The following is a 14,676-nucleotide window of genomic DNA, read 5'->3' as shown; positions in this document are numbered from 1 at the left end:
TTGGGCTGATAGTAGCGGTGCAGCCAGCAGTGGTCAAAGCAAAGCATTGTTTGTATTCAGCAGGTCAGATAAGCATTCTTTCCAAAATGAAGCCTTTTCTTCTCTGTCCTTCTTTGCTATAATCTCTCAGGTAGCATGACAGTTGTTGTCATGGTAACTATTTTTTATTGAATAAAACTGCAATAATCTCATAAAAACCTGTATAACTTCTTGACATGTAAATCATTACTGCCTCAAAGCTGAAGAAACTTACTCTTATTTGTTTTTCATTGTTGCTGATTTTTTTAAATACAAAAAAAAATAATTTTAAGCCTTACCATCCTGTATTATTCCATGGGAGACGATTTCTAAACACAAAATCTCAGAATTAGAGATTACACTAGCCAAATAAAGAAAACGTATATGGGATAGAAATCTGTGTACTGCACTTCAGAACTTGCTAACCCGTGCAAAAATCACATATAAAATACGACTACTGGTATCTTAAATTGCATAGCTTGGTGTCTATGCAGATATTCACACATCTATGTGGGTATGTTGTATGAGAGTTTTAGGGTTCTTTTGCAGATTGTACGTTATTTCACTCCTACTATCTACATCAGTACTTGAATGTATTTTTATTATTATTAATAGTTACTTTACTGCCAAAGCTTCAAAAGCCCAATACGTGGATGAGGTCCCACAATGCAAGAAAGCCCTCTCCCCAGAGACTCCAAGAGCCGAGTACCAGGAAAGAGAAACGCAGAGAGAGAACTGCAGAGAGAGGAGGAGAGGACCCAAGGATGGAGACGATGCTGGGACGCAGTGCTGTCGGCACACCGGGGTGCTGCTGCCAGGTTAGCACAACTGTCCCCAGTGCCTACAGGACTCGGGCATCATGGAAGGGTTTTAAGGACTGCTTTGAGGACAGATGACAGAGGTCTTGGTGTGGGTTTTTCAGATCTTCCCACACTTAAAGGAAAGCATACGAAAAATAGAAATGCACCTGCTTTTTAAGTGTCCAGTGGCCCCCTTTCAGTGTCAAAAAATTAATGTAGGTGGGAGATGACATCCTAAGCAGTGGAAAGGGGTAGAGATATGGGCCAGAATGGTCCACTAAAGGAAAAATGGGCAACTTACGCTTGACATGCTAGAGAGACAGGAAGGCCAGAATGCATTCTACTATATCTATAGTTGAATCCTGTACACAGCCACTCCTAGAGGGAGAAATGAGAAAGAAAATTTGTGTACTTTACAGATGTAATACTGATACGTGGGTGATGAGAACCATACAAATACATAGATAGATACAAGACTTCACTTAATCTTCTGCAAAGAGAAAAACAACAACAAAAGCTTCCTTACAATGAGAAATTGTACAAGGAGGAATAGCTCCCCAAGGGAAATAACAGAATCCTCCTCACTGAAGAGTTCACTCTATTGCACAGGATGCTAGATAATGTATTCTAAGGGAAAACCCTAGAAAGACAGGAAGATTAACTAATAGGGTAATTTGTCTTTCCCAGCTGTAATTTATTTGACTCTAAGTAGTGAAATACTGTGATGCTGCCATGATCTCGTTTGTGATGATTAAGATAAGGAAGAAGGAAAAGAGGGTTATTCATACAACTCAGTTTTAGGCTCAACTGGCTAAATTAGATACCTAGTTGCACTAGCTTTCTGCTCTATCTAAGAGAGGAAGGCAGAATTGTCCTCTCATGGGATCCTTCTTTCTTGGTTGACCAGAGAGGAATCCAAATTAAATTAGCCAGCTAATGTGAATGTTTACATTTCAATCATATGACTACTTTCTTATGTGTGTGTACTCCAAATAGGCCATAGCAGCCTATAATACTAACCCTCCAGGAACTTCAAGCATATACGCTGGCACACCAACATACAGGACAAGTACAAATCTGAAAGAAATTTGGTTTTGTTTACCTTATTTTCCATAAATTTATATGAACACCTATATGCACTTATATACCCATACAGACAACTTCCTTCTGAAGTAAACTACAATTGATATATTTCATACTCTGTTTTTTAAAACTAATCTAAAAGATTACAGTAACAAAGTATTACTTGTTTGTTTTATATAAGGAGTTGTATGCAACATCACTAAAATGCCCAGCAAAAGAGATGTGAGAACCCAATACTCTACAGACCTACAGGAAATGGCAGATGCTGCCCCGAAGAACTGACAGTCTAAACCAAAAGTTTTAACACTTCCGAAATCTACTTTAATAAAGGGATCTGAAAGAATCAAACAGGAGCAGCTTGGTCAACAGCAGGAAATAAGCACTACAATAAATTCAGAAGTGCCATGCTGGAAAATGCAAGAAACTCTTTCCTGTTTCCACCAGGAAAATAATCTTTTCCTATACCTCCGCTATACTGTCAGGTTTAGCTCCATAAGCAGAAAAGGAATCTGAGTTGTTTCTTCCAAATGTTACATATTTCTTAATGCAATTTTTAGAGTAGACAGTTTAGAAAATTAATGAAATCTTTAAAAATTGTTAATATCATGCAGTAATCGTAGGAGTCAAAATCTCCGAACAACTGAATATGCTACCACATGTAACGCAACAATGTTTTTAGATTGCTCATGTGTCATTTTAAGGATTTTTTTTATCATGTGAGGGAAATGGGAAAAATATACTGTATGCAAATGTGTAACTGCAAAGTATGAAAGGTGCTTGCTATGCATAGGAGAAAAATGCCTTCTGTACAGCCCACAGACAATGGAGCAAGCTGGCAGCCTTCAGCATTTACAGCTGTATAATGAGGGCTGTAGGAAGCGTGGCGGTGAAACCTAATAAGCTGCATATTTTACAAATTTTTGTGCATAAACTAATTGTTTTAGAACTCTGATGCTGCCTTTTAAACATGATCTTTTGGCAACAAAACTGTTTTACATCAGAAATATATATTCAGATCTAGTGATATAGATAACTCTCTGGCAATTATCCTTGCTGATGTTACCTACTGCTTGGATTTAGCTTGTGTGAACCTAATAAGGAAGGACAACGCCTTTTCAGTTTTAAGGTTGGCAGTTCTTTCTTGCTACAATTTATAAGATGGTGCCATTAGAGAGCCTGCAGGTATTTCTTTATAAATTCCCCTGGGTGGCTGTTTGTTAGGATTAGAATACAGTTTGTAACATCACAGCCAACAGTAGAAGGGTAAAATATATTTTATGTTTGGCTTAAGGAATTATGTTTTCTTTTCATGTTATTTTTTTATCCTCCCTTTAGATATCACTGTCACTACAGAATATTAATTGATATTTGTGAGAGATGTGGGAAATAGCTATTCTTTTGTTCAGGACGTTTTGAAAGACTGCTTGTCTCTAATCAATTGACTATTTCATCAGGATTCATTCTGCGAGATCCCCAGGCAAAGACAGTAAAATTGGATGATCACTGTACACTATATTTCCAAGCAGAAAAAAAAGTACCATAAGGCTTGTTGATTTCGACGGAAGTTTCAGGTTGTGCCCAGGTGTATTGTATAAAAATATAAATAAATAATAAAGTAGCCCCAGCTGTTTACTGCAGAAATTCTTTCATTTGTAACTTTCTGTTGTGAAAACAGCAAATGGCTGGTATAATCTTGTGGTTTTGATGCTCTGCTTGCTTTGTTTGGTAGACTGAAGCCTACATGGCAGCAACCGTAATCCAGGTTGCAACAGCAGACTCTGAAATATTGCCCCCCCAGGCCAGCGCGGAGCCAGCATATGGCAGCAGAGAGCGCTTGGGCCCCGGGGAGAGTTGGATCCGCTGCCCAGCAGTACTCCACCGGATGATTCACCGAAAGCCGTATCGACAGCAGCTCCACGGGCAATTGCTTATCTGTATTCAGGAAGAAACATTAAGTGCTGCAGATTCAGCAACTAAACAGAGACAGAGGTACCAGTTCAGGGCAGGGTGGGGAATGACCGGTGCCAGACAAAAAATGGATTCTGAATTGGAGCTAAATCTCATTTTCACAAATGTCGAGTGTGTCCATCAAAGAGACGTCTACCACAGCCCATCTGAATTAATCGAGTTTGAGGAGCATTGGTCCCCAGCGTTCTAAAGCTAAATCTTTTGCGTTACAAGAGTGATATAAGTTATATAAATAAAAATTTCTGTGAAAATATTACCACACTGAATTTTTCTGACCTAGAGCCTTCTACCTCATGGTTAGAACTTGTCTACATTCCCCACAATTGAAAAAAGAGAGAATATGTTCCAGTCCAGTTGTGGGGCATTTCCCAGAACCTCCATCCAGCAGGAATCTGTACTGGTCCGCTGTTTCCTACTCAGGCATCATCCACTGGCCAGCAAACGGGCTCACATCACAAGCGTAGCTGCTTGGAAAAATGAAACGGCATGCTTTCAAAGCCAACAAAACCAAACCCCCGCCACTGGTTTAAACAGTTTTTTCTTCAAAACTTGAAATTTGGGAAAAACTGTGAAAAATTCTTGCTAAGAGTGGATTTAAACTTGCAACCAAAACAGAAGGTATCAGAAACCTGAATGAAAGACTTATTTCCATATAGTCGCGAACAGAAATACAACAACATGTTTGATATGCACAAATGAAAGCAACGACAAAGGATTTCAGAAGCAGAAAATCTGCAATGAGAACAAGATGTTTGTGACTATGAGATAAGAATCATCTGGAAAAACAACAGCAAGGAAGATTCTTGTAGGACTAGAGAAGCATGCACATAAGACTGCCAGAATTTTCTCTGCTCTGCCCTCGTATTAACAACATATAGCGATGTCCGTCTGTCCTCATCCTGTGAAAGAGGAACTTCACAGGAAGATGTATTCCTCTATATGGGACTCCATTAGGAACTAAGACTTCAGTTCTGATCCAAAAAGCTTTTTCCTGAGGAGTTTATCTTCACTATATGTCATTTGCACGACGTTCCTTCGTGCAAAGGGAATGCACGTGTGCAAAAAATGGAAAAATTTTTGGTGGAGAGGAAAAAAGGCAGCTTTTGCCTAAAAAACCACTACGCATTAATAGCTCCATACTTTGCACAGGGAACTTAGGGCTTGTTTCTAAGAACCAGACAGTATCTTCAGAACCTGAACATTCAAGCACCTGCTGCCATGGGTACCAAGTATTCTGAGCAATTCCACCGATTTTAGCAACTTTGTATAAAGTCAATGAACTAGCTTAGTACATTTAGGACAATGTAGGTCAGTGCAACTAACGGGTCAGGTTATAAACCCCTAAAGAACAGTATCATAACTTCACCCATGGTCCTCGAGCTCATAGTGGTCATTTAAGAATATTGAAGAATAATATAAAAAGACAATGACATTTTCTATCAGGCCTCATGAGAAACTGAAAATACAAAAATAATAGCACATACTCAGAAATATGTCTTATTCGAGACCCAATAACAAGTCAAATAAGGAGAAGACTGTCTTGGGTTTGAATATATCCTAACCAATTACTTAAGGTTACTTATGACTTTGCTTTTGGAACCGCGTCTCAGAGAAGCAGAACATACAGAAGACTTTAAGCACATGCGCACTCACTAAATAAATCTCTCACGTAAAATCTCTGCAGTACCACAGCTAGTGAATTTGATTATGCACAAGAGGAACAAGTGGAGGAACAAGACAACATGAAGATATACATTTTCTAACAGCTGTTACATTGTTGCCATATTTTACAACATCTGCTGGTTTTTTCTTAGCTTTTGCACTCCCTTTGCATTTACCCTTTGGGATAATTTGTAGTTGACCCCAGTAATGTAGTCCTTTTACTCTACAATTTTGTGACAAACTATCATTGATTTAACAGTCGTGCTCAGTGCCTTAAAAATCAATGAATACATAGGAAAAAAAACCCAGTAAGACAGTGTGGTTGATCTTGATAACATTTCAGGTCAGGTTTTTATCACAACTTTCTAATTTATCAAGTTATTTTATCACTATTCATATCAGACATTGCATGTTGATTTCATATTCAGCAGATTCTGTCCTTTTGCAAACGATTTGTAACTGGAAGAGAACTAATATCTCTGGGAGAACTGGAAAGAAAAGCTACGCTCTGCTTCTACTATACATGGCTATACTAAATAACTCTGTTCTGCTTTTGAAATAAAAATAATAAAATGATTGAATGATTTCTTATTTACAGCGGTGTAATCAAGGGCAAACTTTGATCCAAAGGAAAACATCGCTAAGGAGATGCTGGTGCCAAAATTGGAATCTGATACTCCGACTCAACTGAAAGCCTAAACCCTTTCCAATAAAGACCTTTTTCCCCCAGTAAATAGTTTTCATGGAAGAGTTTAAGGACAAAAATACTATTCTAAGCTTTCTCACAGTGTTAATACTTTCAAGTATTAAAGGAAAAAACATTTCTAGAGCAATGGCAGACTGAATTCCACTGTAAGTATTTTAAGATGGAGGGCTTTTTTATGGCTGTCAGGGAAATTCTTAATATTTGGAGATTAAAGTTTGTCTGTTTACCTTAATTCAAGCAAACTATGAGAGAATTCTCTTCCCTTATGGCTTTTGTTCTTTTTCCATCTGTGTCCTTTTTCATTTTACCAACACGTTTGTCACTCTACTTCTGTCGTCTTCTGTCTTTCAACATGACACGAGCTGTCTAAACACTCGGCTTCACTAAGAATGAAATCAAGAAATTTCACTCCTCATTCCTCTCCTGAAAAAAAAGATCCTGGAACTATACTGTTGGGAGATACTATCCACTTTTGCTCCCATTATCACCTCTGCAGCACGCTTTCAGGGAATTCACGAATCTGTGTGTAGCTGAGAAGGGCAACACAGAAACAGAACGTACTCTGGGGGGGAAGGTGGGGGTGGTTTGATGTGTTGGTTTTTTTCTTTTTCCTTTTCTTTTCTTTAAACAAGCTACAGGACCAGTTCCAATTACCCTTGTGGATCTTCTACGATTGCTCATTCATTTACATAACATGCTATCTTCACTGCAGGCATATATACAGAGCTCACAGACAAATGGGGGAAAAAAAAACATGAGTCATGGGGTTCTTCCTCCCAGCAGCTTAGCTGAATCTCTTGTTAAAAGGTTTTAACTAGGTTTCATTCCCAGTGTGTCCCCTTTACATCTAAAAGTGATTAAGCAAGATTTACAGACAAATTAAATTATTTCCTATTTGTGAAATGCAATACTGTCACAATGAAGTGATTCCACAGATTTCACTTTTTGATCTTTAATTCTTTAAGAAAATTAATATCAGAATTAAAAGATTAAAGTGCTGAGTTTCAGCAAAGAACATATTCTCCACATACGTTACTATCTTTCACAAGCAAATTCATCGCTTTTGAGCTGGGGAACAGGGCTCACTATGGTAGCTTATATAGGAATTACATAAAAAAAGAAAGGAACGTAAAGATGAAATAAGGGAAAATTCAATTCAGCTCTCAAAACTTTTTCTGGAACGCGCTCCTCTCTTTCCTCAGAGAGAGAAATAAATTATTTCAAAATAACTCTGAACGTGGTGACGATACACAGCACTCCGTACGTGTGTGGGTGCGTGTTCTGCGAAGACAGCTGAAAAGTGAGCATCATTCCTACCGGAGATAACACAGTGTAATACTAATAGTCGTTGCACCAAGTCGTGGGAGGAAAGCCATGCAAATCCTTTTCTTTTGTTTTTGTAGGGAAGCAGGATTTTCCAGATATCACTGATACCTAACATAAAAATGAAACAGGCTGCATTGTGCCCATATTTGTGCGATAATCACATATACCGGCAAACACACACATTCACACGTACCACTTGCAGAAAGGTTGCGCATACACTGCAGTTCTCACGTCCCCACAGCGTACCGTTCGCGTTCTAGACAGCCGTGCAAAAATACCACTGACGTTCACATACTACATAAGACCTGTAACTAATGCACCTATTGAAAAAACTGCATTGTGTCAGAACCTCAACATTACCTTACAGAATAATGAAAGGTTAATGCGTTCATCTGTCCTTTATGCATTTCTTTCCACAGAGGTCCAAAAATAAAATGCCTTGTACTGCATCCTCATTACATAAGTGCTATATATATAGCATATGAGCTCCTCTTCTGTTTCAGAGCAGTCAGGACTGGTATAAGCATTTTGAGGAAAGAAGAGGTTTAGTATAACTTTGTTTTATCCCGAGTAAGAACACTGCCTAGTAATGACTGTGTTGTAGAAATGTCAAGGCTGAAATTAGCCGTGGGTGGAGATCTCTTTTAGGGGAATTAAGTAAGTGGATAATGGAAGTGAAATACTCTTAGTGTGGCAAAAAAAATAAAATAAAAATTTCCTTGAACTCTGAAAGGAGACAGAGTTGTCTTATAACCATTATAGAGGAGTTACAGTAATTTTAAGAGGACTAACAAAACTTAAAGAAAGTTAAAATATTTTACGGAGCATCATTTAGTACAGCTCTTGGTGTTGCTACCTGTGGGTTAAGAGAGGAAGACAGAAGGAAACAGTAACAGCAACATTGGTGAAGGGGTAACGTTCTCATCTTCAGCTTTCCAGCCCTGGAATTTGGTTCCATCAGAGATTAGGATGAGGCTTGACTGTGTATGCTGCACAGATTTCACAGTCATTCGTGACCCATGTAATGCAATGGCAAACATACTCTGAGTTTTGAAGTGGCAGCTGAGAATTAGGTTTTGTTTTTCAACAAAAGAGCAGGAGTGTACGTTTGTGCTTCTTTAGAGAAACAGCTTGTAAACATGCACTCCCAGGAATGTCACATAAAAGACATGCAAGGTCCAGGGATCATAAGGGATAAACAGGCAAAACTTGTGTCGTTTCAGTAATAAAGGTAATAAGTGGTACACTTCTGATATAATCTATAATGAATTTCTACCTGTATTTGTGTTGTTAGAATAAATTTGTTTTGGAACAAACTCTTCCACGCAGCCTAAGAATACAAAAAATCTGGAACTACATGATTTCAGAGGCAGTTCAGGGAAGAACCATGCTAGGGGAAATAGGTGAAAGAATACCCTCCAAAAGCCAGCCCCTTTCACTATTCCCTGAACTGACGTCCACGTCCAGGCAGTGGTCATTGCTTCTACAATCTTCTACTATAGAGTCTTCCCAGATAACGCTTTATCTTTTTCTTCAACTATCATGACCTTCCTTTACATTTTCCCCTCCTCTTTCACCCTAACACTTTTCTCAATTGTTTCACTTTCCCTCTCTTTTATTAATGTTTTACCTTTTATCCTCTTGCTTCTATTGCACTTTTACCATCTTTTAAACCTCATGTTAACCAATTCACTAAATTTTCATTCATCTGATCTTCTGACTAGTTTCCTGTTAGATGGGTTGGTTTTTTTCCTCATCTACTTTACAGTGAATACCTCTTGGATAAGGGCGATGTCTTTACTAAGTATTATAAATATCATGCATACGCACAGATATAAATTATTTTTAACAGTAGCCATTGTGATCAGAAACCATCTTTTCTTGTCTGCATATATCTTCATTTTCTTTTTTCCTAGAATACCAGACAAGTCTCATTCATATAAGGATTAAGTGCCTTCAGTTTCCCTTCCTCCTCCTCCTACTCCCTGCTCTTTTTTTTTCTTTTTTTAATTTATTTTATTTAATTAAGCCATTTTCTTGCCTAGAGCTCAGCAAAAATATCTTCTGAAAGCAGGTCCATATTATGTTTCTGCTGCTCTATAATTAAAAGTAACTTAACAAATTAAACCTATATTTTGGTAAAAGAACTGACATGCAGGCTTGAAAATTCATATATCGGTTTTGTCACAAGCAATTCAATGCAACCAAGACATGAAAATCTGTTGGGGAAGTGCTGATAAAAAAAATGAAGCCTCAGGTATCACCATCTAATCAGCACACCACGGTTACATTTGAAAATGACCTGCTACAACTGGTTGTACTGAATGTGAGAGGATGGTTCTGGCTCCTTGCAGTCCTGCTCTTTTAAACTAAATAAGACAGAATGGTGGTTTTGAAACTTTTTGATAGGGTGCTGCTTTATTTTGCAAAGTGCCTGGGCACTCCTTCAATTATCTTGCTTTGACAGATGTAGACAAATTGCTGAAAAGCACATTATCCTCAACCTAATACCAGAAAACACTAGAATTTACTCTGCGTTTCATGGCCAGATGTTGATGTCTTTGCTTATACTGAATTCTTATATTACCCTGAAATTGACTCTTTTGGTTTGGTGGGTTTATTTCCCTTTTGCTTTAGTGACAGCTAAAGATCACCTGCACTGGAGATGTATGTATCAGGGGACGGAGGACCAGAGTACATAAATACGTACCTCTGTAAGTACATACTTATACATTTGCAAATACAGAACAAGGGACAAGCTACGCCAAAAAAAATTAAAAATGTAATATATTAATCCATGAGGAAATACATTCACATTAATCCGACAAAATGAATAAATGTAAGTAAAATCTATCAAGAAGATTATTTCCTACTCCTGTCTTTTTCTCCCCTTTCACACAGTTAATTTCCCTTTTCACCATCTTTTTCCCCGGCTTTCTCTGTTTTCCCCTTCCATCTTCTGCACAAATCCTACGGCTAATTGGTTAAGTCCACTCTAGAGCCTAACCATCAATTCCCAGACACTGCATCTTTCATTTCAATGTTTTTTGGCTGATTACAGTTGCACTTAGAGGAAAACAAATAAGTATGTATCAACATACTGCAAGCGCTACATCTGTGTATGAAAATACACAAACAGATAATTAAACATCAACAAAATATCAATAGGATTAGAGCGTCATGTTGGAACAAATCTTGATAAATCCTTCTCAATAATAATACTCTAACTACAGCATCATAAGGGGAATATAAATTTAGCCCATTAAAGTGTTGTTGGACAAAGAAAGACACATTAATACATCTGTTAGTCATTTCCTTACTACTGAGGGACTCTACTATTGTGCTGCAGATAAAAGCTTTGGCCAAGAAGAGATTTGAAAATATGCAAATTAATGCTAACAACATAATAAATATCTTATTATTCATCAACAACTCAATGGCATACTGGCATAGTTTAAACTGTGAGTAATCAAAGTTCGTCCATGTTTAGACATACGTACCTACAATAGACATTTCTGGAACCGTGGCATGATACGGGCCATCAACAAACTCGGGGGCATTGTCGTTGATGTCTTGAACCTTAATAATGAATTCTGAGGGAGGCTCCAGAGGTTTGTTTGTGTCCCTGTCGACCGCTTGAGCTGTTAGAGTGTATTCCGCTTTTTCCTCACGGTCAAGCCTTTTCATTGCGTGAATGTCTCCAGTCTTGTCATTGATCACAAAGATTGTTCCAGCTCCATCTCCTGACAGGATGTACTTGATTTTGCTGCTGCCAGGATCCAGGTCTGTGTGTAACTAAAAGGAAAAAAAGCATTTTAGAGACAAAAATTACCCCCAGATTTTTTTTTTGCGTTGGTCTAACCATGCATTTTGTCAAGCTATTCTTCTGTACTTTAATCTTAGCACCAGTGATCCATATCTCAGCTGGAATACACAAGGAGAGTAGGGATTTGTATGCATACTAATCAAAAGTGAATGTAATCATAGGCATAATTAGACTTTCTATTTAAAAAGCAGCTGTTATATATATTTTAAATCCCTGTTCTAAAATGTAAATGTCTTCAGAACTATTATCAGTCAAAATGAACAAGCACAAAATGTCCTTAACCTATTAGATCATAGGGCGAATGAAGGATTAGCAATAATATATATTTTAATCTAGCTTCTTATTTTTAGTTATTACTTTCAGCTTATTTTCAGGTGACTGAAAATGGCTGAACACTGGCATCTATGTAAATGTTGTCAGGGGAAGCATTCACAGAAATTTAGAACCGTATAACTCAGCTGTTAGCAGAACTTAACGGGTTCTAAGATCTTTATTCTAGAAATATTTTCCCTGAAAAAAAGCTTTGTTAAAGCAAGTTTCCAGGAATACAAGAACCCCTCTTACACACATCTTCCCATTTTCCTTAACGCCCCATTAGAAAAAACCAATATTTAGACTGTACTTTTCAAAAAACAAGATAGGATTATAATAACCTGAAACAGTATGGGAAAACAGGTTTTCTTCTTTACTTTGAATTTTTTTTGTTAATTAAAAGCCTGAACTGACGAACACTAGAGACAAAGGATTTCCTTTTTTTTTTTTTTGCAGGCTCAGAGCCAAGTAATAAATATCAGATTATCTCCAATAATTTTTAACTTGAGAGGGCGAGCGCACCAATTGGTGAACCATATGTATTAGTGTCAACACATTCAAAAATACGGGATAACTTAAATATACAGTAATAGTGCTTTATAATTCTATTTACTATTAAATCTAAGACACTCAATATGAACAATAATTAGTGGTGAATAACACGTCACTAAAAATGTAACTTACATTCATTATTATTCATCTCTGCCTCACAAAAAGTCTGAAGGAAATACACGGAACCTGTTGAGGAGAGCTCCAATATGACTTGCAACAACTCCTACCAGACCTGTTCCCATTTGCTCATTTTTGTGCAGAGAGCTTAACAGAAATTGTTGCTGGTTATGCATTTTACTCTTCCATTGGCAGCAGTGGCTGCTAGGGCTGGGTAGCATTATCATTTGAGAAGAGAACATACATTAGGATATTAAAATAGGTGTGGAAAAAACCCCGTGTAACACTGGCTACAGCCAAGCCAGGAGCAGACTTTTATGTCATACCACAAGCAGGCTCTGCAGGTTCTCCAGTAGATAACTGGTCACACACAGCAAATAAGCTGTTCAGGAACAAGAGCTTAGGAAACTCATTAACAGCACCTTACAAAAAGGAATCTGGAATTGTTGCAATGAGCACAGCAGACAACGGCAGTCGGGTCTGATTTTCCAGTTGATCTGGTTTAATATACGTACAAAATCCCGGGCCACCAGCGTATTCTCTGCTCTGCAATAATAGCAGAACTCCCACTGACTACAAGAGATGTAACTTCATCCTCTGTGTTTTTGCTGGGCAACACATTATTACCACACCATTGTTTTAACAACTTTTAAAAAGCACTTTAACTGTCTGTGAATATGAATGACTCAATCCAGTTCACTCTTCCTACCCAACCCACACAAACATACACGCAGACATCAAGTGACAGCTGAGTCTTTTTTCCAAAAACTCAGTCTGGTTGGGGTTTTTTGTAGGTGCCTTCAGCTTTTACTTGAGAACAATCAGCACAATTTACATTACCTTAATTTAAGATAATAGCACTCTCCTGTTGGTTGGTACTGCAGTTTTGTCTGCTCAGTACGACATGTTATTACAACTCTTTCTCTTAAAGACTATTATCGCTATGAGCAGGACTATACTCAATCTAGGTATCAGCAACGTAAAAAATTATTTTCAGGGTCCCAGAGACTGGCAAGATCAATCCAGAAACTGTTTGTGTTTTAAACAGATTGTTTATACTTTAAGCATCTGTTTGATCCCTGAATAAAAACTATACATTATTAACATTGCATATGAAGGCTTTAGCAGAATATTCACAGCTGAATTACAGCGAAGTCATATCAAAACATTGTCTGGACACACACAGCTCAGCAAAGTAATTGGGAACACCTCAGCTCACCCAACTACACAGAGCCCTACAGTGAAAAACTATAATCTGAATTTCTAAAATGCACTAGCTGGATAAACTAGATATCCCACACGGATATCTGAGAATGCGCAAAGATTCTCCGATTTGCTAATAAGTAAGAGAGGCTCTTAGTATAACCTCTAGCGTAAGTTTTACCCGTATTATCCAACAGAAGTTATGGTTCATAAATCAATTCTGACATAAATTAATGTAGAGCTATAAAACCTTTAGTGCTGGTAAGATATCAACAGTTAAAAATGAAAAAAAAAAATATCTATGATTACTATTAATTGTTTCTTCTAATAACTTAAAGTCATTTGTACCAAAAAAAAAGAAATAGATATTGCTAATTGAAACACTATAAAATGAAAGGCTAAACATTAAACAAGAAGTGGAAGAGCTAGAAGCATTTTATAAACTTAAAGTTGAAACTGCGTCTGATTAGCAGAAGATCATTTTTTTTACCCAAAGATTAACAGTGGCAAAAATGACAGTAATTTGTTTTTAGTTCTTAATAAAAAACAAGCCATAAATATGTTGTTTCATGAAATCATACACACTTCTAATGGTGAGCATCCAGAGAGACAGATTAAAATATCTCCTCTAGGTTTTGAAGCTCTTACACTCTCAATATCAAAATATTATAATAAATGACCTACAGAAGAGCCATTTTTCCAAAATCATTTCAGTGTTTGGATTTAGGATTAAAACATCTTCATCTACTTACAAAGTTAAAACACAGAACTGAAGTGAAATTCTAAGACAGAAAGCCTAGTATTTTTTTCCAAGTAATATTTCCTCTCTTCTACTAGATGTGAATGATAATTTACAGCAATTGTCAAGCTTCAGCAAGCTGTGTTCATGTGAAGGTTAAAGATCATTAAACACATAATTATATAGGGTCTGGGTGAATGATAGAGAGGCATAATGAATACGGTAAATGAATATCAGTTTCTGCTGAAAAGGCCTCACAAATGTTGTAAATGTGAAACTGCTTTCCACACCTGTAGCTTTATTTGTTGCGCCTGTGCTTGAAAGCTGACCTCTTATTTTCCAGAGCAATATTGAGAAATGTAAC

General features: G+C 37.3%; 1 protein-coding gene across 6 annotated transcripts in view; it reads right to left on the bottom strand.

Moving 5' to 3' along the window:
* The window catches only part of CDH8 (cadherin 8), a 132,103-nt gene that overhangs the window by 82,509 nt on the left and 34,918 nt on the right, over positions 1-14,676 (bottom strand). For all 6 annotated transcript variants that reach the window (XM_054199059.1, XM_054199061.1, XM_054199060.1 and 3 more), the window contains exon 2: positions 11,064-11,358. In XM_054199059.1, the coding sequence (XP_054055034.1) occupies positions 11,064-11,358 (295 nt within the window). The remainder of the gene's footprint in view (positions 1-11,063; positions 11,359-14,676) is intronic.

Source organism: Rissa tridactyla, chromosome 4 (genome assembly GCF_028500815.1).
Source record: "Rissa tridactyla isolate bRisTri1 chromosome 4, bRisTri1.patW.cur.20221130, whole genome shotgun sequence".
Taxonomy (NCBI): Eukaryota; Metazoa; Chordata; class Aves; order Charadriiformes; family Laridae; genus Rissa; species Rissa tridactyla.
The sequence above is the reverse complement of the archived record's forward strand: the minus strand, read 5'-3'. Positions and strand labels throughout refer to the sequence as shown.